The sequence below is a fragment of the Camarhynchus parvulus genome, chromosome 2, assembly GCF_901933205.1.
Source record: "Camarhynchus parvulus chromosome 2, STF_HiC, whole genome shotgun sequence".
Taxonomy (NCBI): Eukaryota; Metazoa; Chordata; class Aves; order Passeriformes; family Thraupidae; genus Camarhynchus; species Camarhynchus parvulus.
The window spans coordinates 10,015,937-10,043,072 of record NC_044572.1 but is presented as its reverse complement, the minus strand read 5'-3'; the positions used below and the strand labels follow the sequence as shown (position 1 = coordinate 10,043,072).

Sequence of the window (27,136 nt, the reverse complement as noted above, 5' to 3'; positions counted from 1 at the left end):
AAGGGTCACTTATGTTTATGGACATTAAAAAGAAAGACCATGGCTAATCAAGGACCTAGGATTTGCAAAACTGGTCTCTGAAATATTAATTTCTCCACCAGTTCTTTGGGCTCCCTGGATTTGTGCAATGGACAACAACAGACTCACTGCCCTGTCCACAACTGTGGATGTTGTTTTCATAAAGAACTCATTTTTTACTGCTGTGACTTGGCACCATCATGTGGCCACTTCGAGTTTTCTCAACTTAAGTAAAAAAATTACATAGAAAAACGCTTGCAATTAATTAATTTAAACTTAGAAATATTTCAATGTATTTCAGAAGAAAAAGGTACATACCTTAAATATATCTGTTCACTAAATACTGAATACATTGTAAATTGTTTTTTCACCAAATCTGATCTTGTTTAATCAAGGTTTTACTCACGTTCTTTAAACTGGCTTTTCTTAAGTTACAAAAGACATCTTCAGTTCTTCATCTTGGTCCAACCCCTACCAATAGCATACAAAAATTAGCATATTATGAACAGCTGTCCTCTTCCTCACTACAAGAGCTGTGGAAATTATTTGCAGAATTAAACAGGTAAGTACTTTCTGTTTTATGTCAGAAATCCCAACAGATTTAGAATTTCAGTAAATCTGCCACGCATATTGTTCACATAGATCAATCCAAACAGGGAGTGTACATCTCAGAACCTGAATTAGCCAGGTATTCCTTTTGCACAGTTTTAGGGTCAAAATCAGAAGATAGATAGGTGTGATGTAATTTGTGTTTTGACATGTTTGCATATGGTCTTTAGGTAGACACAAGGAAGATTTACCAAGCATTAATGTATAAGACGGCCCAGAGGTGGAAATCTCCTCACATTCAGGTTGTAGAGAAACACAACTTTATGTTTGCCAAAGAATTGCTGTGATCTCTTTCAGAGTGAAATAAGGAGAAACAGCAGTGCAATTTATAGGAATGTATTTTTTCTATTTTTTAAAAATATATGTACATCTAGAGTACTTTCAATAATGAAACACAGCCATCATATTTCTGAGTACAATAATGGTAAATTTGATTCTGTCATTTTTATGATAAAATATATTGTTTCAGTTGAAATATTGTATTGATAGTCTTTAAAATATACACAAGTTATATACAAATTACATTAAAAATTTTTAATTGAAGTAAAAAATAAACTACACATTTTGCAATAAATTGTACAACCCTGTTTCTAAAAAGACTGCAATAAAATTGAATACAGTTTGTCAGATTCCTCAGGCTGAGGTAATGCCCACTTCTTCTTAACATACTGAATGTCTATCTGTCCAGACTCCTTGGCCAGCACAATGCCTAACAATCCATTTGCTTTTTCTGGCTCTCCCAGAAGAGTCATAGTTACAATCCTGAAATCAAAAGAACAGGGGAATGTTTTTTAAATGAGGCAAAATAAATACTAATTGGTGCTTTCAAACATGTTTGTATCAGGTTACTTACAGTCAACTAAATTATTCTTATTTTCTGCTCAAGGCCCAGCATGTTCTTTAGCTTTTCACCAGTTGCAACCATTTTATGTAAATATAACATGCAGTTCTCCCCCCATGCATTTTATCATCAATTTCTAATCACGGTTGTAAATTATTTCAAGCTTGTAGAAATGATCAATGTTTGATTGCATTTTACAGTACAGCATAATAAATTTAAAATTCAAATAATTAAAAATTTTAAAAATTTTAAAATTTTAGTAATTGCTCCAAAAACTAGCAATGTGTTGCTACAGTTAACAAGGATACAAGGAAAACTTTTAGTTAGAGGGATATTCAGCAAGGCTTATTTCAGCCTAGGGAAGACAGTCAAAATTTAGCTCACTGTAGTTTGTTTCCACACCATCAGCAGTTCACAAAATAAAATTAGAAAAGCAAATTCTAATGACCATTTAAAATCAAGCAAAAAACCCATGCAACAATATTAATATTTTGTTAAAAAGAAAGCACTTACCTCTCTGATGGCATAGTCTGCTTGGCCACAGGCAACAAATCATTTTCCAGAAGATCCCAAATGTAAATATTGGATGATGCATCCAGGGCAAAGAATACAGCAGGTCTTGTCAAAGCCCACTGCAGGGCAATAATTGGCTGGCCCTTTGTGCTGCCATTCCACTGCATGAGGGGATACTCTGATGTCATCTGGTGTAGTCTAATACTTCCATCTGAACAGCCAACCTACACCACAGATAAAAAGAAAATACCTTTTGGAACAAACAAACAAACAAAACAAACTAAGCAAGATATAAAAAGTGGTGTTTAGGTACATGGCTTACTGGTGGACTTGGCAGTGATAGGTTAAAGGTTGGACTTGATGATCTTGGAGGTCTTTTCCAACCTAAATTTTCCTATTATTCTATGATTTTTTTGACACCCTTCATGGCAGATTTGAATTAGTTAGGTAAATCTACTAACACATCTATTTAAATACATCAAATTAGAAATACTCCCTCAGCAAGTAATTAAAAAATGAAACTTCTATTAAAATGTTTTCATACCAAAAACAGTGGCTTTCCAAAAGGGAAGAAATCAATTGCAGTGATGCTTATTGATCTCAGTCTGCTCTCCTGGGGCCTGAACAGCTTTGGAACAACTTTTAAATCATGTCTTGTACCATGGCCTACCAGACCCTGTGAACAATATAAAGAAAATTAATTAAACAAAACAACAAAAAAAGTTGCATTATTGGTATTACAGGAAAGAGTTAAATAATTCATGAGCTGATACTTTAAAAGATCCTTACTAGCTAACAAATTTTAATAGCTAACAGATTTTAATAATATAGGCTCAAATTATAAATTTTATACAGTCTACTGGTAAAATTCCAACTAAATAGGACAGCTTCCAAACCAAAAGACTAACAATGAGATGAATTTCAGGATGGTACTCACAATGTTTGTTCCAACAATGAAGTGATTGGGATTAGAAGACAGAAATTTAATAGTCAGTGTCTGAGGCATTCTCTGGCTAATATCCTTTGGGAAAAGGCTGAGGAAAATGGCAAAGGCAAAAGATGCATTAACACAGGGAATTGTGTCCTAAAGCTGTGCAAGTACATACAGAAACTCTTCATCTAAAATGTCTATGATTAGATTTAGGAAGAAATGTGTATTAAAAAAAACACAAACAGAAAATAATGTTAAATATATCTTATGTAACAGCAAATTAGTAAAGTATAGAAAAAATTAGCTTTGTGAAATAACACATGTAAAATTGTAATGCCCCAGTTTTCCTACCTGTTACTCAATTCCATAGTTGAGCTATGTACTAACTTGACTTTCCCTCCAGGAACTAAACCTAAAATTATAAAAAATTATTATTTGAACTGACTTAAGCACTTTGCATTAAAAAAGTACAATCAATAAATTAAATCGTAAGGTAATAAGTAAAAGGATATTTCATAATTAGTTTACTGCAAATACAACCTTTGACATGTAAGAATCTTACATCATTCAGACCTATTTGCTTCAGAATTCAAATGTGAAGAGTTACAATCTTTGACAGAAATAGAAACATAGCTACACCTTCCTTTTTCAGCACTCTCTAAGATTCAATTCTAGAAATGGTTAAAATGCACATTTATGTTATTCGGATCTTTGACAATGAATTATAGGTATGAGATAGTGCAATAATGTATCCACAAAGTTCATCTATGTTAGTTGTTAGCAGAGAACAACAAAATAAAGCAAATCCTTCCAAGACAAAAATTTTTTGAAGAGGAAAAAGTTATACTGCTAACTGCAGTAAAAATGTGTCAACACATGACCACAGCTTTAAAATTAACAGCTTTAAAATTAACCTCTACACAGATATAGCAGCTTAATATAGCCTGACATTGCACATGAGCTCGTAGAAACTGATCCAAATTTCTAGTTTGCTGGCATTACTTCATTGTTTATTTATGTATTTTCAAATGTAAAAGGATTTTAGTCACAGCCTTTTCCAGTAAGGTAAGCATGTAAGTGTAAATTTGTTTAAAGAACAAAGAATGTAATTTTCTTCATTTACATAACTCAAAAAGGGCTGAATGGACTTGGTTTTTCAGTGTTTCCACAGAAAACTTCTCATGCTAAATTAAGTATATCTTACCTAAAAAAGAGCTTTTAGGACAATTCTCAAAATTGAGACACAGGCAACAACAAAAGCACTACAACAGGTTTGGTTAAAACTAAAGTACAAAGAGGAGGACCAAAGACATAGAATTGCACATTCTTTGGAAAAAAAAAATACCTGTTGACATCACAGAAAACTATTCTGACATTGTAAAAATGTGGCTGTCCAGTGGCAATTCCCAACACAGAATTAGCAGATGAGATTTAGATAGCAGTGAAAATTATTCTCCTACCTAACCACTAACCCCAAACATCAGCTATGAATGATTCAGGATAGATCTTTTCCTCAGTAATTTTGCCTTCTTCTAAACTACTTCTTGGCATCACTGACTCTTCCTCTCTCTTTTAACTTCATAGTCTCAAAACTTGAGCATTTTATTCTACCTCTAACAGTAGCACAGTACTCACCTAAGTCAGTTTGTGAACCAGCTAGATCTGCTTTCTGCAATTCAACAACTACCTGAAAGGTCAATATTTAACATTAATAAACAATCAATATTTACCAGAATTCAAAGTAATAGTAATAGCAATTGTAATTACTTGCATTACTTGTAATAGTAAGTAATTGTATTACTTTTAATAGTAAGTAATAACTCTAAGGGACTGTTTGGAGAGGCAGGTCTAACATTGCAATGATCACAGGTAGATTCTCTACTCCCTGTCAATGTCTGCAATTCTAAAAATAGCTTCACATGCCTGCTTGATGTTCAGAATATGGACAGCTACATTCTACATTCTTAATTGCTAGCTGGCTTTTGTTGGCTTGGTCAGTCACCAAAAAACCCACCTTAAGATTGTAACACATTTCCTGTGCTTTCCTATACATGAATAAAATGAACGATACATGAAATAAAAAGGGTGGTCATTTGGCCTGAATCTATTGCTACTTAAGTTACTAAAGTAAGTTAAGGCTTTAAGGAACTTGATTACTGACATAGAGGTGAAATACTTTTATCCCTTATTATTTGCAGGTTCAGCAGCTGGGCCAAAGCTGTATCAGGCAAAAAAACCCACTTAAAACACATGATAGAAGAGTTGTCAGGACAGTAATTAAGAGCAGCAGACTTAGTGCTTTCCTAACCATCATATTTTAGGCAAGGAAATCTTATCCTCTGATTTTTACTTTTTATCTCTTTAACATTTGTTTTATATAAATTAGGAATTTAATTTCTCCCATACATTCAGTATTATCTCTGACACCACTGTGATATTAAAATTAAAGTAGTTGAGTGAAAGGTGACTGAGGACTATCAATGGAGTATTGGAAATATTTGAACATATTTTTATTAAGTAATACAATTTATTGCCTTCTTTCATGAATTCATGTACCTGTTAATACTTTTGCCAAAAGATAATATTAGGGAGCCAGATCAAAACCTTTAAGGAGAATTCCAACAGAATGGTGAGTGTTGCTATACTTTTCAGGGAAGCAATTCTAAGAAATTCTGAATTTGTGTTGTTGTATTTGAAGTATTCTATTACACATTATACTCTCTCTTTTCATTCATACTCACCCACATATTGAGGATTCCATTTTCATCCATTGAAGCTATCTGAAACGGAGGGCTTGACATTTCTATGGAAGGAATGGCAACAATTTATATTCACACACTGACCTCCCTCCTGAACAATACAAAGGATTTTAAACATTTCCTACATTAATACCTCCTCTGAAACTTCTACAATCTTCTCAGCTGCATAAAAAGGGAAAGTGTCCTAATTCTACCAAAGGAAAAAAAAGGCATGAAACTTTCTTTACTGACAGAGTGGTCAAATATTGCAGCAGGTTTCCTAGAGAGGTGGTCAATGCCCCAGGCCTGTCAGTGTTAAGGAGGCATTTGCACAATGCCCTTGACACATTTTAACTTGGTCAGCCCCAGACTGATCAAGCAGTTGGACTGGATGATCCTTGTAGGTCCCTTCCAGCTCAAACAGTCTATATGGTCTAGGCTGGTCTATTCCAGTATATGCAGCTTGTCCTAGCAGAAAGCCAGATGATCTCAGTCTGCATCTTTTTTAAAATGTCTGGATTCTGTGTGGACTTTGGAAGGCAACATAAAGTGAAACAGATGGAATCTTGTAAAACCTGCAATAGGCAGCACATTTCTTCAAACCACTATGGATTTCAAAGTACAAATCTGCAATGGAAGTGATAATGTCTTCCCTAGCACACTGTCTGAGAATTTGAGGAAGTGAGGATTAGAGTTCCTCTGCAAAGGTTGGTCATAAAAAGAACAGGCAAAAGGCACAGGAAAAGCCACCAATTACAGCCACATATTTAAAGTGCTTTCAGATATAAGCAAGTTGCTCCACTGAATCAGACAGGGAATTTTTTTTGACATTATAGAAGCTCTAAGACTCTTCCAAACACAGTTTTTGAGTGATAACTTGTTTTATCATGGAAATATGATCTATAAAGCAGACTTTATAACAAGCACACAACCACATCTGATGTGAAGCTGCACTGAATGAACATTACATAAAAATGAGAGCAGAAAACAAACATGAATATTGCATGCAATTGATACTACAACAACTTAAGAGGCAGACTGGGATTATAAATTGGATTTTGGCTATGATATATTTATTTCACTAGATACCTAAAGAAAGACTCAGATTGATGCTTAGAAGAGCAGTTTACATACCCTCCTGATAAGAGAGGCTTGAGAGCCCATAACTGTGGTCACTGCTGGGAGAAGTTGAGACAGGTTCCACTGCCAGTATGGGAGAGGTGTGGTTTACTGAGTTTAGAATGCCATCTGTAAATGAGAATAATGACAGTTAAACGCAGTACTTTCCACAAAAAATAACAAAGAATCTTAATCACTCTTCAGCTTATGGGACAATGATGATTACAAAGAAAGAATGGCAAATAATGAACTTTGCACAAGTCTCAAATACAATACTGCAAACTGCTAAATAAACAAAATACTACTAGATAAATCAGTGTTCCAATATTTCTATAAACTTCTCATTTTCCAAATGACTGATGCACCATTTATGCCACGGTACCAGACATTTCATTAAAATCTGCCATTTCAGGGTTAGTATGGAAAGAATTATTTCAAGCTCCATAAACAATAGGGGTAGAAATAAATCCCTGTTTACTGTAAAAGAAGACAAAATTGAAGAAAAATTACTCTTAGTAGAAAGTATCCTGAAAAATCCTGAAACAGTATTCACCACAAGAGAATACATATTTGCCCTTTAATAATATTTTAAGGCTAATGTGTGTTTAAAGTAATTTCAATGTGTGTTCTTTGTCAGATACTCATGATTTCTGGACTTGCCCTGCGCACTGAACTTAATCTCATTTAAGACTGAAGGCATTAAAGCTTCCTAAGTACCCAGCATTAAACCTGCCTGCTTACATAAGCAACTACATGAAACTGTACATATCCATTTGACCACCAGCTTGCAACACAAGACCAAGCATCCTTGACCTACAAAAAAAATTAAAAGTCTATCTATAAGCAACAACTGTTTACTTTTACATGGCTGCTGCAATTAGAAACACTTGTGAAGAAAAGAGGATTTTGTAAATGTGTGCAGTGGGGGTTTTTCAGAAAACTAATAGTACAACAGCCAAAGTTAAATCAGAAAATCATAGCATGGTTTGGACTGGAAGGGATATTAAAGATCATCTCAGTCCAACCACCAGCCATGGGCAGAGACACCTTGTGCTGGACCAGGTTGCTCAGAAACCCATCCAGCCTGGCCTAGAACACTTCCAGGGATGGGGGGGCATCCACAACTTCTGTGGGTAACCTGTGCCAGTACCTCACTAATCCCACAGGAAATAATGTCTTCCTAATAACTAACCTAAACCTACACTCCTAATAAAATTATTTACAAAACTGTTGCTATATGTTATTCCTCACTCTAGGATATCTTTCATGAACATTACAGAAACATCAAGACTTAGGTGACAATTTCACTGTGCACAAAGTGACTGACCAGGATGCACAGATGCTCACCTGTGGAAAATGTGGGAACTCTAAATGTCCACTCAGTTTCAGTGATCATCATAGAAGGGTGCATTCTTGAGTCTTCTCGAAGATCCCACACCAACAATGAACCATCTGCTGTTCCAGCAAAAACTAATGTTGCTTTACTGGGACTAAAGCAGCAACACATCACCTGTAAAACAGTAAAAGTATGCGGGTATTATGATAAAGATCAATGGTTTGATGAGCCTGAAATAGGTTTGTGAGCATGGGAACCCAGTAAATACAGATTTCATGTGTTTATGGAAAATAAAGATTACATGTGTTTATGTATTTTAAAAGGGAAGTAGGATACAAGGCCTTCAGCAGGCCTTCCCTTTTCAAAACAATAATTGTGTAAACCACATCTACTGTCACAAAGCTGAAAGAGGTGACTCAATTGTATGGGAATGAGTAGAGAAAAATCCTAACAACATCTGAACTAGATGTTTACTTCCATTCACTCTTCAGACATGAAATAGAGGCAAAATTAAACAATCGAAACAACCAACAAAACACCATAAGCATTGCTATAATGTGGTTCTGAAGCACAGAATAGAACAAGAACAGTCTTTGTTCACTAGGCTCAAATGTGTTTCTCAGAAGATAGAAGATGGCACATTTTGCAGCAACACAAAAAAAGACCCCATGTAAAAATAAGATCTTTAAATAAAGTCTTGTAATTGATGGACAATATACAATGTTATTAAAACATACCTCTGAATCACATATTAAAACTTTCTGAGGACTAGAGGGCTGCCAGATGTTCCAAACACATATAAGGCTCTTTCTGCTCAGCAAACCCACACCTGCCTTTTCAGGTAATCCATGAGCAGAAAGTAGTGTCTGCCTCTGAACTTGGGAGACATACAAGCAGGGGATTTTTCGGCCTAAACCATTAAAGAAAAAAGCCAAGAAAGAAAAGCAATAAATGAAAAAGCATATTCACTGCAGATGAAAAAGCATATTCAGCTGCTATAGCAACAAACAAACTAAGATGCAATTATGAAGAATATTTCTATTAACACTGTGTTGCTTTTGAAACTATACAATAAAAAAGTAGGGACTAGAGAAGGAATTCAAAATACTAGAAGTAGGAAGCAAAAGGAAGAGAGTCAGGAAATTAATAGAATAATTATTCTGGGCATAAGCAAGCCAATCTGATCTGATGCCAGTATATATACTGAAAATTAATCTGAGTCTCAAACAGGAAACAGCACAGGTCAGGCTTCTCTGGTTTTATCTCCATCTAACATGTTCCTGTTAGATGATCCAGGGTTCTGTGTTATAATAGGCCTTCCTAACATAATTACAGATGCTCTATTTTTCACTTTTCATCTCAACAGCTACTGTTTATATGGAGAAGATATAATTGCTTTACAAATCGATCAGGCTACAGAGTCCCTGTTGAATAACCCGCCTTTATTTGTAACTTTGGCCCTACTGTCAGCATAAAGAGCCCAAACAAAATTACACTCCTTGGGGTGGCCCTTCAATAACAGGAACAAGAAATTACACCCATCATGTTAATTGCTGGCTTTATTTCTGGTAGGAAGAGATGGAATATATTTCTTGTAAGATGCTCTGATGTTCCCTATGTGAAACCAATCTGTGCAGAGTTCCAGCAAGATTAGTGCAATAAAAAGGAAAGTGGGGTTTACATCATCTGTATATCCTGATATGTGCTGTTTGCACAGTAATGACAAAGAACATGGCACTTTGCATAAGAAAGAAGAGATCACTCTGTACACTAAAAGGTGTAGAATAAAGTTCCCTTACCATGGAGGAATGGCTGGTTAGTATTTAACTGGAAACAGCTATCACTAATAGACAGACTGGTTTGTCGAGATCTTAGTTTCCTGGGTTGTGTTGCAACTTGATCTTCCTCTAGCAAAACAGCAATCACCTTTCAAACATAATTACATTTATAGAAATAAAAGGGTCATCTTATCTTCCACCTTTGCTATTTGTAGCTTTCTAAAGTTACATGGATTAATTTCATAAAACTTTTATCAACTGTCTTGTTAATTTTGTAACTTTGCAAATACAGCTTTACAGACATAAAAGTTGCACAGCTCTGATTCCATTCCTTTGCAGAGAGATTTTTCTATTTGATAACAAGTATTATTTAAGTAATTCATTTAAATTAGTCAGAACAAGAACTGTAAGTGATTTATCACACTGTATATTTATGCAACCAGCTCCAAGGGATATTAAGGATGTAAGTGTACCTGGCATGCAGACCGGAGAAAATTTGCTAATCTTTGTGAATCAATTTTAGGTGTTGGAGCTCCATTCACTGATGTATTCTGGCTGTTTATGGGACCTATGAGAAACAGAAAAACAAAAAAACAAACCTAAGGCTTCAAAAGAGAATCAGTTAAGAAAAGTGAAAGGATAATTTAATTTTTAAACAAGAGGAGAGTTGCAGGAATCAACTCATCTTCAGAAATAACAGCGTTGAAGGACAAGATCTGTTGGAGACTCATTTCTGCTGCCAATAGAAACATCAAGCCAGAAGGAAAAATGATTTCTGCCATTTATTTTTGATACTTTCCACATGAGGATTCAGAGTGCCTATGTCAGCTTGCTATCAATGCAGCCTGCCACTCTACAGATTCTCACAAGTAATGGATACCAAAGAGAAAGTTTATATGACATGCACTCATCTATGAGTGAGTAAGATTAAAATGTTCTTCACCTCCAGATACAAGAGCACTTTCTCCTGGATGCTGTGTCCATTTCTCCAGTGTCTCAACTTCCTCAGTCTGAATGTCTCTGTCAAGATTGTCCTCATTACACTGAACATATGCCTAAAGTAGAAAATTAAATTATCAATATATGGGGTGATACAGCTAAGACTGACAGCACATAACTGAATAGGACTTAGTAATTTTAAAACTGAAATTTAAAGCTCAGCCTCTTTGTTTGTGAATTCAGATCTCAGCATACTGACACACTGTCACTATTTCATGCATGCACATTTTACCACATTTCACACCAGAGTGCTAAATAAATAATATTGCAAAAATACAGAATGTCTTCCACGGCATGTAAACACCAAACCCAGAATACATGGGGACATTGAGCCACTGACAGGCAAAAAGTCCTTTAGAAAATGGGGAAGAAAAATGAAAGAGTTATGTTCTAATACGTAAAGGAAATTGCCAGTCTGGCCAAAAGTTTTGAAATCATTGCTTTATAGTAATTAAGGCTTAGAGATCAATATGATTAATTTATTACCTTATGTACTGGTAGCTTTAGAAACTTTATTTTTTAAGGAAAATTCTTTTCCAGAAGGAAAATCAGCCCTTTGAGGATTGAAACGTTACTAGGTATTTGTTACGCACCTGCTTAGTGTTCATTTTACCAAAATTCCTGATATACATGTCGTACTCATTGACAGGGGGCAAATCCAGTAGTGAAAAACTAACTGAGAAATCCAAGTCAATTAGGGGGAGAAGATCTGAAGTCCGTTTTCTTCAGGATAAATTACAAAAGAGAAACACAAAAATGGTTAAGAACAAATATTTGGTACTCCTAAAGAAAGACAACCTGATTTTGTATCTAACAATCCTTTAATCTGTGGGAATTGAAGTTGTACCAAAATTAATTAGCAGATAAAAATGTAACAATAGAAATACATAGACTATTGTTTAGAGTTTTCATTTAATGTTACACTGAGATAATGATCATATTTGAAAATACAATAATAGTTGCAAATGGCAAACTTCAAATGGTTTATTAGTAAAGCCAAACTATCAAAAGCTCAGTAGATCGTCTTGCCTAAGTATTCCAAAGCTGTCCTGTGAGGTAACAGATGAATGTCTTTTTCTTCTATAGTTAGGGCAGTGGCTAACTCTCCTAAACTCATATTATTAACTCACATCACTCATATGTGTACATGCTTTATAAAGATCTTGTATGATTCCTAGCTTTGTTACATATTTGGAGGAAAAGACTGACAGTCCTTGTCACAATTCACACAACTATCTATCTACTTTAATGCCATAAAGCTGTTAAGATATTTCATTTCTAGAGTGAACTGCAGAATTACACAACGGTGGCTTACAAGTGAGTTCCAGGCTCTTGCTGTAGTACAGTCTTTGATAATTACACAATTTTTGCACTTTCCCTTTCTCTCTCTTGCACTTGCAGGTTTTTAATGTACTTAAAGTGATACATAAATACAAATCAGATAAAATTATGGATCTATAGCAATTTCATATCTAAACACTCCTGCAGATGCACTTTCTAGTTACAGCTTCTTGCTGAGGCAAGATGGCATTTGAAAAGGGAAAAGACTAGAGCAACAACAGCTAGAATTTCATCAGTATTTTAAAATGAATTTTTCTTTAGGCATAAGGACAATTTTCACATCTCCTTTTTGCTACTTGATGACATCTATTGCATATTCTTATCCACATTTCACTTTAACTTGTGCTTCCCAGTGTATCATCTCTTCAAAAACATGGGCATAGATTGCTGAGATATAACTCAAACATATAAAACTTACTTATTAGTTTCTAAACTTAATGACACATGCAGATAAATCCTTAAAATGAGTTTGTACTTATAATTTACAACTCCCAAGTGCCACAAATTATTTATGGGATGCTTTCAGTCTATTTACTGGTAGTAATCACAACATTGAATGCCACAACCCCTTCCTCTTCCCCGAAAATGCTCATTATCTTCAGGCTGTGTATGCTGTCAGCATGCACACAGAGTTATAAACATAGTCATAATCAGTCATGGTACTTAATCAGCAGAGGCTGACAAACATTCCAGAAGGCAATTCTCCAGAGATGCTTTTGTGAGTTTCTTAATCTGTCTCTACAGCCTAGAGAGGAAGCCTAGACAATGAACTTGTGTAAAATTTGAGTATATAGCTTAGGCAATGTGAATTAAATAGCTTAGACAATAAAATCTCCCTTATGTGAAAATTAGCCACTGATGTACAGCCATGAAACATCATGGAGTTTGGTGGAGTCTGGTATTAACAATAACATTTAATAATCTTGCTTTATGCATCCAAACATTGTAACAGAAAACTGGAGATTTATACAGTGCTTCAGACAAATCTGGAGCTCCTGTCAAGTTCCACAAAAAGCAGGCACCAATTTGTTTCTTTAAAATACAGAGATGTCTTAGGTATCTCAAATCTAGATCAATTTTAGATCAGTAATAGCATGTTTTTACAGCAATTGATGTTATCACTGAAAGGGAATGTGCTATTTTGGCAACTATATGCACCATATATTCTTGATTATTTCAATAAGTTACAGTTCTGCAGAGATCTGATGGTAGTTAAAAGGCTCGCTCTTTAGTATTTTAAGTCAATATCTAATTAAATGACTGAAGGATTAAACAAAGAAATTACAATCCTGTCAACGCATTCTGTAATAAAATGATGCACATAAACTGATATATAGATACATTTCTCTTACAAAATGACTTGTAGCAATACCTGTAAATTATAGATACTTAAAAACGAATTCCTGCTAGTTAATAAAGTATTTGATTCCATAAGACTCAAGTTTATAAAATTCACATACTTCAAATATAATGAAAAAACCGGCATCTCAAATAGTGAGCTGTCATTTTTTGTGGATTATTTAAAATACACTTACTTCTGCTTACTGGCCATACTTCGGCTGCTTTGTCTTTGGTTTGCCATTTGGAAATCCATGAATATTCCACAAAAAGAGCTTCTGACAGAAGAATCTTGCCTTTCTGTGATATTGTAAAACACAGTGTTACAGTTCACACTTAAAAGTGCATGAAAATGTTAAGCAGTAAGTCTAAAAAGCAGTAGATTTGTTACAACACAGCTACTGAAAGTTCCTGGTTCACATGTTACACAAAGTGCTCTATCACCATTTTCAGTAAAAAGAGTTTAACATCAGTAATGGGCCAGCATTTAGTCCTTACAATGATTCCTTATCAATCAATTCAAAATGACTGACCATTGTAATTTTTACTTTAGAAGACTTATGCAGAAAGTGTCTCTTTTTCTTTCTCTTGCCATCAGCAGGTGCCTTGTTCCCCTGTGTACAGTAAAACACTCTGTGATCAGTTTTAAAGATTGCATTCAAGTCACACAGACTTCACCATGTGCACACTACACCTCGGAGTAAGAGCTCAGGTAGAGGAGAACCTCATCAACACAGGCTTAACTAATACCCTTAGATGAATAAGGAAAATATTGAAAACTTCCTTGAAAAGCCACAGTTAACAGACCAACTACAGCAACTGATGTCACATCTATCTTACTCACTTTCCTGGCTAGGTTGTAGCTAACTGACCTTAAGATCCAACTTCCAGTGAGGACTAATGGTGCTTCACTTCCTCAAAGGATGACTGCCTTTTTAGGCAATACATGTAAAATGCTTTTTAACTTATAAAAATAATTGCCAGACTGATCAACCACCATTTTAAGCAAACAAGATCAAAAGTTCATCAAAAAAAGAGTGTGTTGTGTAATTAAGAATAAGCCACCAAGTGTTACAATTCTGAAATTAAAAAATCTTTATCGATATTGTATTGTTCGCTAGATAAATAATAATTCCATGAATCTTCTAAAAGAAGAAATTCACATTACAGTATGCTGGTTCCTGCTGCAATGACCATTAACTGAAAATCTCTTGACAGAATCAGAGACCCTTCTAGGCTGGAAAAGACCTTTTAGAGATACTGGAAAGACTTACAGAAACTTCATGTTATTCTTCCATTCTGTAATAACTTTGAACCAGACTAAGAAGTTATTTAATATTCTTTTGCACAATGATTCTATGTGGTTGTTCACTTCAGTGCAGACTGCAAAGGAGAACCACAACTGTACTTAAATAAGCAGCTCTGGCACTCACAGGTGTCAGATCAACTGAATACCAGGCATTTCAGAAAGAGCTTGCATTTAAAAGTGATAAAGTGCTATATATTTGAGTAGTATTGATATTTTTCTTGCCTTCCCTCCAGAACAGTTTCTTCAACTTTGCTTAAAAGAAAAAGGTGAATTTAATGCCAGCAGAAGGCCCAAACTGTTCCAGCACTCCTCAAGTTTTCAAAATCCAGACTCTCATATGCTCCTCTTACCCAAAATAAGATGTATTAAATGTCAGTCTGTACTTTTTATATTTCACAATTTAAATGATTAGTAATGCCTATGAATCATTTAGTAATATGGACGTTGCAGTGCTTACCACAAATCTACATGATTCATCCTGAGGACCAGATTTTGGTCTTTAGGCAGATTGTTAGAAAAAGTGGCCAGCTGACTTGTAAGTTGTATGTGTTATTCATACATTTAATATAAAAAGGCTGGTATCTAGTCACATACCCATGACTGGCTCCTTTTTTTCATTTTCCAGTTTCTTTGGCAATGGATTAAAAATTCTATCATTTTCTGCAGTAATTGCTCTTTGAATTTCTTCAATTTCTGATGTTCTGGAAAATTGAACCTCTCTTAGGTTTTCTTCTGCATCTCCTACTTCATCACTTTTGTCTTCATCATCTTCAAAATCATCTTCATAGACCTTTGAAAGAAACAGAACTTCCAATACTTGGTAAACACAAACTATAGATGCATTTTTCAAGATCTTTTACAGAAATTATAAAATGTTAAAATAAAAATCTCGTACGGATATCTATAAATCCTCTGATTGAAAGGCATTCTAAAATAACTGATGGAAAGAAAACAGCACCTCTTGATTCTGCAGTAATTTTAATCAAGAGAAGATAATCTCAGTGTTGTTCTAAAGTGCCCAAAATAGTCTTTTTATTTAATATCCTAAATTATATACTTTAAGTTTAGGTGAATTATGTGTTCTTTGAAAAAATAAAATAACAGTGTTCAGTGGCATAAATGCTTCAGGGATGTATGAAGTTGTTTATTTGACAATTTTAATTCAAGCTGTCCTTTAATGGTAGGCTCACATTTACTAAACTGCCACACTCCCTGCCTATGCATAAGGGTCATTCTTTAACAAATTCTCCAAACTAAGACAATTCATGTCATGCTAAAATAATCACCTAACACATATGAGCAAGTCTTAAATGTGCTTATTTCTCTTCACTGAGTGGTAAAGGGCTACTGCAGTGACCAGCTCAACAGTGGAAATCATCACTCCTGACATGAGTGGAGATGAATTCTACCCTCACTGAACAAAGATGATTCTAGTTCAGCTCACAGTGAAAGCACATTCCACACACTCTTGTATCTTAATAACTTTAACGTAGACAAAAGAGAGGTAAAAATAGGGAATTAAATTTAAAAATTAATGAAGTGAATGTTATGTGTCAATATCTTTTTCCTATGATATTTTTTCAATTATAAGTGAACAGGCTATTTTTATTTTTTATCTGAAATTATTAGCTCTGATTATTTAAGTAACTCAGCATTCTTCACAGAAAGTCATTTAAATAATTGAAATCCACAAAGGCAGAAAAAACATTTTGTGAACACTTCAACTGAAAAAACAAAACTTGGCTCCCAATCTCTGATGAAAACTAACTAAATATATTTTAGAGAGTTTCTACACAACATTTTAATTACTCACTATCTACTGTTAGCCACATTAAGGTCACTGTCACCAAAAATTAACTAAAAGCCATGTAACAGCCTGTTTATTTATGTGAACAAAGTTACTCTCTATTTTGATACTGAAGAATTACTTCAGACAGATAACTGTATACTTTTACTTACTTCAAAGTCATCTTCATAATTCAGTGAAAAATCCTTAAATTCTGTGTCTGGATTAAAGACGTGTGTATCTTTCATTTCCTAAATCAGAAAAATAAATGAAACCATTAAATAATCTTCCCCCAAAAAATCTCTTATCTGCCAAATCTTAGCATACAATAGATTAATAGTTGCTATTCTCAGATATTTTTACACTTTCAAGCAAACATATAGCATGTAGTTTATACAGATAAAGAAAGTTAGATTATCAAGTGCTAGTTACTGAATTAAACTAATAGTACAGGAAGGATTGAGTGTTTTTCTAACAGTATTTTTACTGGAAAAGACATAAAAACTGCTGTGCTGCCTACAATTTCATTGATGGTGCTAACAACAAAGTAAGATTGCCCTACTCTTTTGAGGACTAGTCAAAATTATCCCTACACTTAAGTTGTACTGGGGGACTCACTCTGTTAATAAAATAGTGCAAGTGTTGAAACCAGAAAAGCAGAGACATGGATGTAACAGGAGAACAAGATAATTTTAATATATAAATAATTTTGCTAACATTGAATCCTCTACTTTATTTACATGGAGTGAGATTTATGGTATCCCTGCAAGAACTTGAAATACATTTCCTTTCTCCAGATTATTAACTTGATTAAAATAATGCCATTTATTTATGGCAACTTTCCTGGTTTCAACATTTGCAGTGTTTTATTAACAGACTGAATCCCCTAGTATAACTTTAGTTGTGAGAAATTTCTCTGATTTCTTCTGCCTGCAAGGTTGAAGATACTCAGCAGTAACTAATTCATATAGTTTAATTCATATGATTTTTAAATAAATACTTATTCCATTTAGTCAGACACCATTAGTAACACACTCAACAAAGGTGAGTGTTGATTAGCTTTTAGGCTACTACTTGTAGTTTTTGTTACCAATGATCATCTCAGAAAATGCCTACAGAGCTGTCAGCTTTATTAATAACACAGATGCATCTGGTACAAATGTGTTTTTTACACACTAAAAAACTCCACCTGTCAGTATTGTCTGGGTTCCTACTTTCAAGAATTTATAGAGAAAATCTATATATTGTCAATACAAAGCAGGATTAGGAAGTTATGCTGGAATATCTTGAAGGCTGTGGCATTTGGAGCAACAAATATACAAAAAAAATCAACAACATAGAATGTAAACCCCTGGGATTTAAGAGTCCTTGTTGAGTCAGGTCTTGAGTAGGAATTTCACCCTTCTGTGTTGCCTCCTGTTGCAAATGAAGACAGAGAAGATAATGGAAAAGGAGGCCAAATATAGGCAGACTGTACTGCCTACTTCTCTCCACAAACTAGAAATGAAATTTAGGTCCTCACCACAGGAATTCACACTTCAAGATGAGCTGAATCAATGAGTTGAAAATATCACAAAACTTTTTAAAATTTTTATGGTAGAGTTAGGCTGTATCTGCACAGACTCTTCCAAATAAACCCAAGTCCACACAGCTTCAGACTTGCTGAAAATTTGATTCTGTCTGCACATGTCCATTTAAAAATATTAAAATAAATAATTTCAAAATATAAAAATAATTTCCTCTTCCTTAGTTTTACCTCTTGTCTTGTGTCCATGTCCTCTGTTTCAATGAGTTTTCCTTTATCTTTTACAGTCCTATTCAAAAAGAGAAAAACAATTTTATTGGTTAACTCATAAGAAAGCACTTCTCTTTCAGTTTTGTTTTCTGGTGATTTTGTTTTTTTTTTAAAAAAAAAAAAAAAAGGCTTTTTTCCCGAACAGGAAAGAACAGTTGGAAATTTCCACTTAACTGAAATATTTCTACAAGTATTTTTATAGATCTTTGTGATACAAAAGAATAATGAAACAACCAAGTCATTAACCTGCAAAGAATTGAGAAACTTTGTCCAAATTTAACACCTATAATTGCATCAAAAGGCAAGAAAGGAAGAAAAGTAGTAAAAAAAAAATTCATAACCCCACACATTTATCACTTGTATTAAGATCTGCAGCAAGCCAGAGATCAAGATCAGGTTGGTACAGAAGCTCTATGTTCAGAAGCTATAAATCAAAGACTGATTTCAAATCTGTTTTTTTCATTCAGGGGTCTTATTTATGAGGACAATACAATCAGGGTCGGAGAGCAGGAGCAAGTCAACAACAAGCTTGGCTCCTCAATAATCTATTTGATTATTTCATATTTGTAGAGAGTAAGTAGAGAATATCAGACTTCAAGAAGAGAGTATTTTTACTTTTTATGTGAGTATTTGTATATACTGCTGTTGGAATTGACAAACATAGGAAAAGGCAACAATAAAAATGAAAATTTGGCTGGATTGTGTCATAACAAATTGGAGTGATTCAACATTAACAGTGCTTGAAGCTGAACCAGGGTTTCATGACATCTCACCAAACCATATTGCCTTCCCTGCCATCCAGGAATGGTTAAACTCTTCTTCCCAGTTATGCACAAACAATGACTCAGCCACAGCCCCAGCAGTAACAGCTTCAAAACATTGCCTGAATATTCAGCACTGCTGACACAGCTGAGTGCTGCTGCCAGGTAGCATCTCACCATGTGTATTCTGAAATATTTTATTTTTCAGTTTTGCACAGGATCACACTTCCACAAATTCACTTCAGCCAAAGTGGTTTGTCCCATGCTAACATTAACAATACTCAGCCACTGGTGGTGACTTCACTGCCTGTGTCCCCAGAAGCAAACAACCCAGACTTGCATTGAGCCAGGAAGATAAACTAGCGTTTAAAAGTGAGAATTGCAACCAACCATGGACTCAGAGAATTAGAGTCCAGAAAGAATTTTACAAGGCTCAAGGAATAACGAATTCTAAATACTAGAATATACAGGAAATTTCTCTAAGATTTCTATTTGCTAGTAATAAAACTTAGAAATATAATCCTGAAATTTAACTGATCCTACTCAGGGTATCTAGAATATTTACCTTCATATTCAACTGCAAACTTGCTATATATATAAATATAATATTTTAGATACCATTTAGGATAGCACCTAAGGATTGATACTCAAATTAAACTAAACAACAAAATAGAGTCATGTGTAGTTCATCATGAACCTTATATGTGTCCACATGACCACATAGTGAATTTCTAGGTGGTAAATACAGCATTTCTATCTCCCAAACTAAGTGTCCAGATTAATATATATGTAGTTTACAAGGACTGAAAAATATCTCTTGCTACCCTGATGAAGAAAAATAATTAAAGGAATACAAATACATACATTTTTATCTGAATCATCTTAGAGGATGGATTTTTTTTGTAATTGCTGTATTATTGGACCTATGAAAAAGAATTATATTATCCCCAGATATGTGAGATTAAGAATTTATGCTTATTGGTTTGGTGGTGACTGAATCTTAGTAGACACCATCTAGTATATAATTATTTTAAATCTCTGAATTTACCTTACAAGCTGATGGCTCATTTCTTCTTGAATCCTCTCCTCCTTTTTGTATTCACTGTTCTGTGAAAGAAATCACAATATTCATGAGTCAGAAATGCTGGCAGGGAATATGTATATGAACCTGTATTAGTAGTACTCTCATCAAACAGCAATAAAGGTTGCTAATGAATTGTTTCAATTACAGACTATTTTTTATTTCAGTCATTGCTTGTAAGATGCTCTCAAAAACTGATAGGGCCTAAGGGCTGACCTTGGGAGGCTGTGGCCAGCCTGATCCAAAAAATTACAGTATGAAACTTTAACAGTATATACTACAATTCACACAAACTGGACAGAGGGACACAGAACAGTCTCAGGCACTTTTAATCCCTAGTAGAGGGACTTGGATCTTAAATTCTGTATTATGCAGGTTTTCTTAAGTTTGGAAATGCATTCAATAGGTTGTTTAAGATAAAGGCCTTTGCATCTATCCAGAAACAACAAAATATAACTCTGGGACAGAAGCATCAGTGTATGTGTTCTCTAACAGCAACCTGAGTACATTTCCAAGGAAGTCAAACATTGAGCAAGCCCCTGATAGACTTTTGTTGTTCTGCTGCAGCCAGTCAGTTACAGGAATCACTCATGGAGGGCCCCTGCACTGAAAATGACTCATATTGTCACTAGAAAATATATTTATGAACTTCTATTTCAGAAGCTTGTACATTTTCACTCTTTAGGCAGCAGAAGAAACTACCTGAGACCATCCCAACTGTTGTATGTCTATATGTCTATAGAAAATTCATTTGATTCTAAGAGTTACAAATTACTAGAGATTCTTCCTCTCAGTCTTGTTGAATAAATACTTACGAAACATTAGTAAAAAATTACAAATCATTAAGTCTCTAGGATATAACGTAACATTAAGTCTCTAGGATATAACATCATGCTCTGTATTAGAAACATAAAAGATATTCTGTGGCTTCAGAAGTAGAGGCAAACCCCACAAATATAAAGGGTCTATATTCACCTGCCTACTTATGAGTTGGATAGATGTGCTCCCTTCACAGACAACATAAAAGTAGCATCTATTAAAATCTTTTTTGTTATAAAGGCAGCCAATAAACTTTAATGGACTTCAAGCCTTATGACATCTCCACTTCAAAGTATTTGCAAAAATTTCAAAAGTCATAACAAGAAAGAATTTTATGAATAAAAGATGTTTCTAACATATAGGCAATTTTTTTTTTGTTTAAATTTTATGGAAGGAAACAATTCTGAATTAGCATACTTAAATGCTGATGTAGTGTTTTCATCTACCACTTTAGCCTCAAATTTCAGAAAATGTTGACTTAAAATCCTAGCATTTTTATCATTCCCCTATTGACTATATACTAATAATTAAAGTAAGTGATAAGGTAATGTTTTAGCAAAACCTACCCTTAGATCATATTTCTTTCTTTCCTTTTCTCTACTTTTTACTCTCTCATCAGCTTCTGCTGCTGGCCCTTCTCTGTCTCCATGGGAAGATTTTTCTTTAGATCTCTTTGATTTATGTTTTTCTTCCTCTTCCTTTCCATAATGTTTATAACTTTTCTCTGTAGAAAGCCTCTCTTTTTCTGTCCCAGAAGAATGTTCTTTTTTTTCTCTGTATTTTCTTTCTCTCTCTTTATTTAGCTCTTGGTGTTTCTCAAACTTGTGTACACGTTCACCTTCTTCAGCTTTGTAGGCCAAAAATTTTTCAATTTGCTTTCTTAAATCATTATCCTGAAAAGAGGAAAATAATATTAAATGTTTAAAAACTTCTCCAAGACAGTTCTATCTTCACAAATCTATCCAGACTTGACCATTAAAATGATTGAATTTTAAGTACCTAATCTTTGTGTCACATGGATCTTCCAGGCGTTTTTTTTTTAATTTCCTATGATAAAAAATTTCAAATTGTGGCTGCACATGAGATTCTCGTGTTTCTTCTAGGGCACTGCACACTTTGCTACAGAAAATTCTTTGAATTATACGTTCTTCATGCAAAATATTAATTCCTGTCTACTAGGTGGTCTAAAGTAGGATGTACACTCATCAATTGCCCTTGCAATAAGTGCATAAATAGCAGATGGAAACTTTTGATGTAGCTGTACAAAAATTAAGCATTTTTTGCTATTAAAATTTATTTCATGTTTACTTAAAAAAAGAGGACAAAATATGTCCTTAAAACTGCGTAGCTGAGATATATTTTGGTTTTGTTTTGTACACTTGTCATCACCTTACTATCTATGCATCTCGTGGATTTCTTGGGAAACACAGTCTGATCTAGTTTCTTCATTATTCTACAATTTTATCTTATTCTGTTATGGAAACACTTCATTAACCTCCTTTACCTTCTGTGCTTTATGTCTTCTTTCTCTCTCTTCAGTTCTTGCTCTCTCCTCCTCTAGAAAACAGATGTATAAATTAGGGAACAGATTTTATAATATTCCAACTCTGTAGATAATTAAATGTAACATGTAGAAAATAGTATTTTAGCAATGTTTTTTCTCTTACATAAGATCTTTCTAAATAGGAATTCTGTTGAAATTCTCTCTCCAAAGCTGGTTATTCCTTCTTCTCTCCTAATGAATCCCTCCAGTCTTGTGTCATGGTAGGAGTAATGACACGTACTACTGATTTCAGCAATCACCCTGCAAGTGAAGGGATCACTCAGGACAGTGTCTAGGCACTGAGTAACAAAACCAGTGACATCCATCCTCTCCTCAGAGGAAGGGAAACAAGCTTAATTTTTTTTAAAGCATCAAAATAGAATAAGCCAGCAAGTACTCACACCTGCCTGTTTTATCCTCTCTGCACAGATGGGGTATGGTTTCAGCACATTCCTATCTAAATATCAAATATTTCCAAGTACAACAGCAACCCAAAGTTACTTACCCAAACGATGCCTGATTTCTCTTCTTCTGTGATGTTCTGTATCTCTTCCTTCAAATGATTTCAGATAATTTTGTGGATCTATTATCTCATATGTCTTGTGCTTTTTGTCTCGTTCTCTATCAGTGTGCCTGTCTTTGTATTTTAGTACACTGTGTCTCTCCTCCAACCATGACTCTTGAACCTTATCCTTGTGCCTCTCTCGGTCTTCTCTCTGCTGTTCTTTTTCCCTTTCTCTCTCTCTCCTTTTATCCCTGTCCCTTTCACTGGATTTAAACCTCTCTCTCTCTCTTGTTCTCTCCTTGCTCTTCTCTCTGCCTCTGTATTCATGTCTGTAAGGGTTTATGTCATGAACACTCCTCTCTCTCTGCAGTTTCTTTTCTCTGTGTTTTTGGTCTTCATTTTGACTCTCTGGTAGTGCTGCCTGAAATAAAATAAAAAAATTTATCACTATAATTCAGCAATCTATTTTGATAGGAGTATATTCATGTGAAAAAAAAGATGGATTACTAAATATGTATTTAATTTCCCAAATGGTATTAAAATGCTGATATAGTTCTAGCCTGACTTTGTAAATACTAACATTATGTCTGTGCTTATTGAAAAAAAACTAACAAATTGGGTAACAACACATATTGGAAAACAGCTTTTAAAAAATACAACACAAACTTCATGTAAATATCAATGATGTAACTGACTGCAGCCTGAATGCCTATTTGACCCGGGGATAATGTAATTAATCAGTTTAAAAGCACTAAACAAACATGATAGATGATGATAATAAATACAATAGATAATATACATTTTAGGAAAGTGAATAATATATATAAAGCAAAGCTGTCACTTGGATTTGGGTGACCAGCAAATCAGACCCCATTGACAGCCATTGACTGCTGTGTGATTACTGTAACAATGCATTATTTCCATTTATCTAATTTAGAACAAAGAGTCAACTCTTTATGTTTAGACCACCAATAAATTCTAGTGCTGTAAGGCAGCTTGACAGCACGACTAACAGAAATAAAATAAATCCACCTTTAGATGTTTCCTAAGTTCTTCTGCTTTCCAAGTATCTTCTTTGGTTCTTTTCTAGAACAGAAAATGAAGAAAAGACTGAGTAACCAATTTGCAGAGAAAAGTAAATCATTCAACAGTGAATCATATTTCTAAGGAAAGGATCAAGGTACATATGGCAAGTCTCACTGAAAGGATCATGCAAACAATAATTTGATTTAGCTATAATACCTATTTGCAGTAAATCTCACCTTCCTGGACCTGGAAGAAGCCTGAAGCTCAGACTGCATGTGTAAGTTGACTGCACATGAAATATTAGTATGTAGCACTGAAGGTAAAAAGCAAAAAGATAATGAAACCAACCAAATTACACATGATTGTTTCACTAGAGTGCTCCCTAATAAAATAATTTCTATTTCTTCTATCTGCATTTGCAGAGCTCCTCCACTTGGCTGCTTGACTGCTGTTACAAAAACTAAATAAAAATTCATTTTGTTTGAGATCACTAAGGGAAAGGAGGAATTTTAATCTATTGAATATTTAACTAGTTCATTGGAGGATGATGACCATATCCAAAGTGACGTGATCAGGCTATCCTTATTCTCAAATTTAGACTTGGCAAAAGCTACTGAAGATTAACAAAATAATCACTGACAAATATGGTAATGATGAGCTGCTCTGGTAGAAGAAAATAAACATATGATGCCCTTTTTTTTTTTCTTTTTTGGTAATTCATTATATAGAAGTATTATTTTAACAGTATATATATTTTTTAAATCATTCTACATGAAAAAAAATCTTGGATGTTATAGAAGACTGTAATGGACTGTGACTTCTAAAGTTTATCAGAAGTCCCAAGAAGGCAGACTTTGTTACAAACAGAAAGTGCCCTTTCAGTTTTATTTTCTTCTGATATTTAAAAAAGGCAAAAGACCAAAGAATGCAGAAAGTCAGATGAGAAAGTAAAAACAAAGCTGATAATTTTCTTAAGTCAAGATTTAACAAAGCCTAAGAAAATCAACAGAACTTGTATGAATGTTAAGCTGGAAGGAAGGATATTGATGGGAAGAGAGGAGAATACTCCAAAAGTAACCTATTTTAAATCATGTCTTGGTTTTAGACAATATTTAGGCATGTATCAGCAAACAAAGAATGTTAATGATGTTAATAGCATAAAATCAGCCTGACCAACAGTCAACATCAGATAAGGCTGCTTCAGATTTATTTCAAAGCTGAGGAAAAAGCACACAGCACACATTCACAGGTGGTTCTCTGGCACTTGCATCTGTCACTTTTCTGGAATCTGCAGTTTTCACCTCCCCACCACAACCAGAAGCTGTTGCTGCTGTGTATGATTTTCCACTTAAATCTCTGCTTTTGCAGAAGTATAATAAACAAACAGGGAAAGTGAGATGTTTTATAAAGGGTTGAGTCCTTTGTCCCTCTGTAAGCAAATGTCCACACAATAATGTTTCAAACAAACTTTCAAAGGATTTATTGAGCTGTCTCACCTGTCTGCTAATTTAGAAGTACTTATATATTCATTTAAATCCAGATTAAGATCTGTTACTTAAATGACACTGGGGTTTAGCTTAATTCATCCACCTGAGAACATTCAGCTCACATGAAATGCCACACATTTACTGAACTCAAAAAGTTCTCTGAACGTTTTTACCAGTTAAGAATCTGTTCTTTAATCTCAAGATAAAGCAGTCAGTGGAAAAAGAAACCTTGCTCCTTTAGATAAACTTTGAAAGAGATCGAGAGGGGTTTGTTTCTTCACACATAACTAGAAAGATAAGAGGTTTTCAGAACATAATGTTTTTAACCAATTTAAGAACTCAAATGTGATTCTAAAGAAACAGAAGAACAGTAAGACAAAATTCTGTCTTTAATTTTTAAGCCACAGAAAAATACTTTATTTTTTGCATGTAAACATTTATCTTTCTTATTTCCAGCATGAGCTGCCAATTTGAGAGCCCTCAAATAGGCAAGAGCAGGATGTCAGAAGCAGCCAAAGGAGGGTTCCTCACTCCCTGTGGCTGCTCCCTGCCTCTGGCTCTCTGCCACTCCCACAGCGACACACCTGAGGTATTTCGAATCAAAGCTGAACTTTTCTATCACAGCTCGCTGCTTTGGCACGCCTGCTTTAGCAGTGAAAACGTCACCCAGTCATTGATGCTAGCACGCCATGTGGTTTTGTTTCCTTTATTCCGGACTTCTACAAACCTTCAATAATTTAACACTTTAAATGCAGAAGTTACGTGTGTTCCCGAAGAACGAAAGCTCGGCAATTAGCTGTTACAGGAGCATCAATTATTAAATAGGCTTTTATCTAGAAGGTGAAACAAGGAGTATTTCCGTAACCAGCTGTCCCCTTCTGCAGGAGGATGTGGGGCGGTACAACCTCCCCGCAGCCTCGGGATAAGGATTCCCTCGCTACGCCTCTCGCGGCGGGATTCACCGCCGTGCCGACCTTACAATGCGACCCGGCCAGCCCCAGCAGAGCCGCGGGGGTTCTCGGGGGCAGCAGCCGAGGCTGCGGCGCTGTCCCCCGGCCCTGCCGCGCTCTCCCGGCGCTGCCGCTCACCTTGTCCCCGTCCATGGGGCCGGGAGGCCGCGTCCGCCGCCGCGGGCCGGGATCGGCGCTGCGTGCGGGCCCGCCCGGCAACCAGGGCCGGCAGCCGCGCGCCGAGCGATGGATGCGCCAGCGCCGCCTGAGGGGCGGCATGGCTGCGGGAGGGGCGTCCCGCTCCGGGCTGCCCGTGTGGCCGAGGACAAGGGAGTGCAGCAGGGAGGGCACTGCTAGCGAATCCTACTTCTCTCATCGGCCCTACTGAGGGACATCTGGGGTCTGTGTCCAGCTCTGGGCTCCTCAGTGCAAGGGAGACAAGGAGCGGGTGCAGCGGAGGGCAGCGAAGGAGATGAGGCAGCATCTCTCCTTCGAGAAAAGGCTGAGGGAGCT

At 35.3% G+C, this 27,136-nt stretch overlaps 1 protein-coding gene across 2 annotated transcripts; it reads right to left on the bottom strand.

Annotated features, from left to right (window-relative positions):
- Positions 1–947: 947 nt before the first annotated feature.
- Positions 948–26,852, bottom strand: WDR60 (WD repeat domain 60). 2 transcript variants are annotated; one of them, XM_030943949.1, is made up of 24 exons: positions 26,762–26,852; positions 24,193–24,246; positions 23,161–23,581; positions 22,617–22,669; positions 21,679–22,005; positions 20,261–20,319; positions 18,413–18,470; positions 16,830–16,907; positions 15,465–15,660; positions 13,759–13,861; positions 11,476–11,605; positions 10,827–10,938; positions 10,357–10,451; positions 9,905–10,031; positions 8,843–9,015; positions 8,117–8,279; positions 6,785–6,898; positions 5,654–5,715; positions 4,548–4,599; positions 3,264–3,324; positions 2,919–3,015; positions 2,526–2,657; positions 1,982–2,205; positions 948–1,389 (listed from the first exon to the last, which is right to left on the bottom strand). In XM_030943949.1, the coding sequence occupies exons 1-24, from the start codon at positions 26,774–26,776 to the stop codon at positions 1,218–1,220; spliced, it is 3,078 nt and encodes a 1,025-aa protein (XP_030799809.1). In that variant the 5' UTR covers positions 26,777–26,852; the 3' UTR covers positions 948–1,217. The 2 variants fall into 2 exon arrangements, 1 of the variants encoding a protein (XP_030799809.1); XR_004060536.1 differs by lacking the exon at positions 2,919–3,015 and having other exon boundaries at positions 1,029–1,389; positions 2,526–2,647.
- Positions 26,853–27,136: the final 284 nt, after the last annotated feature.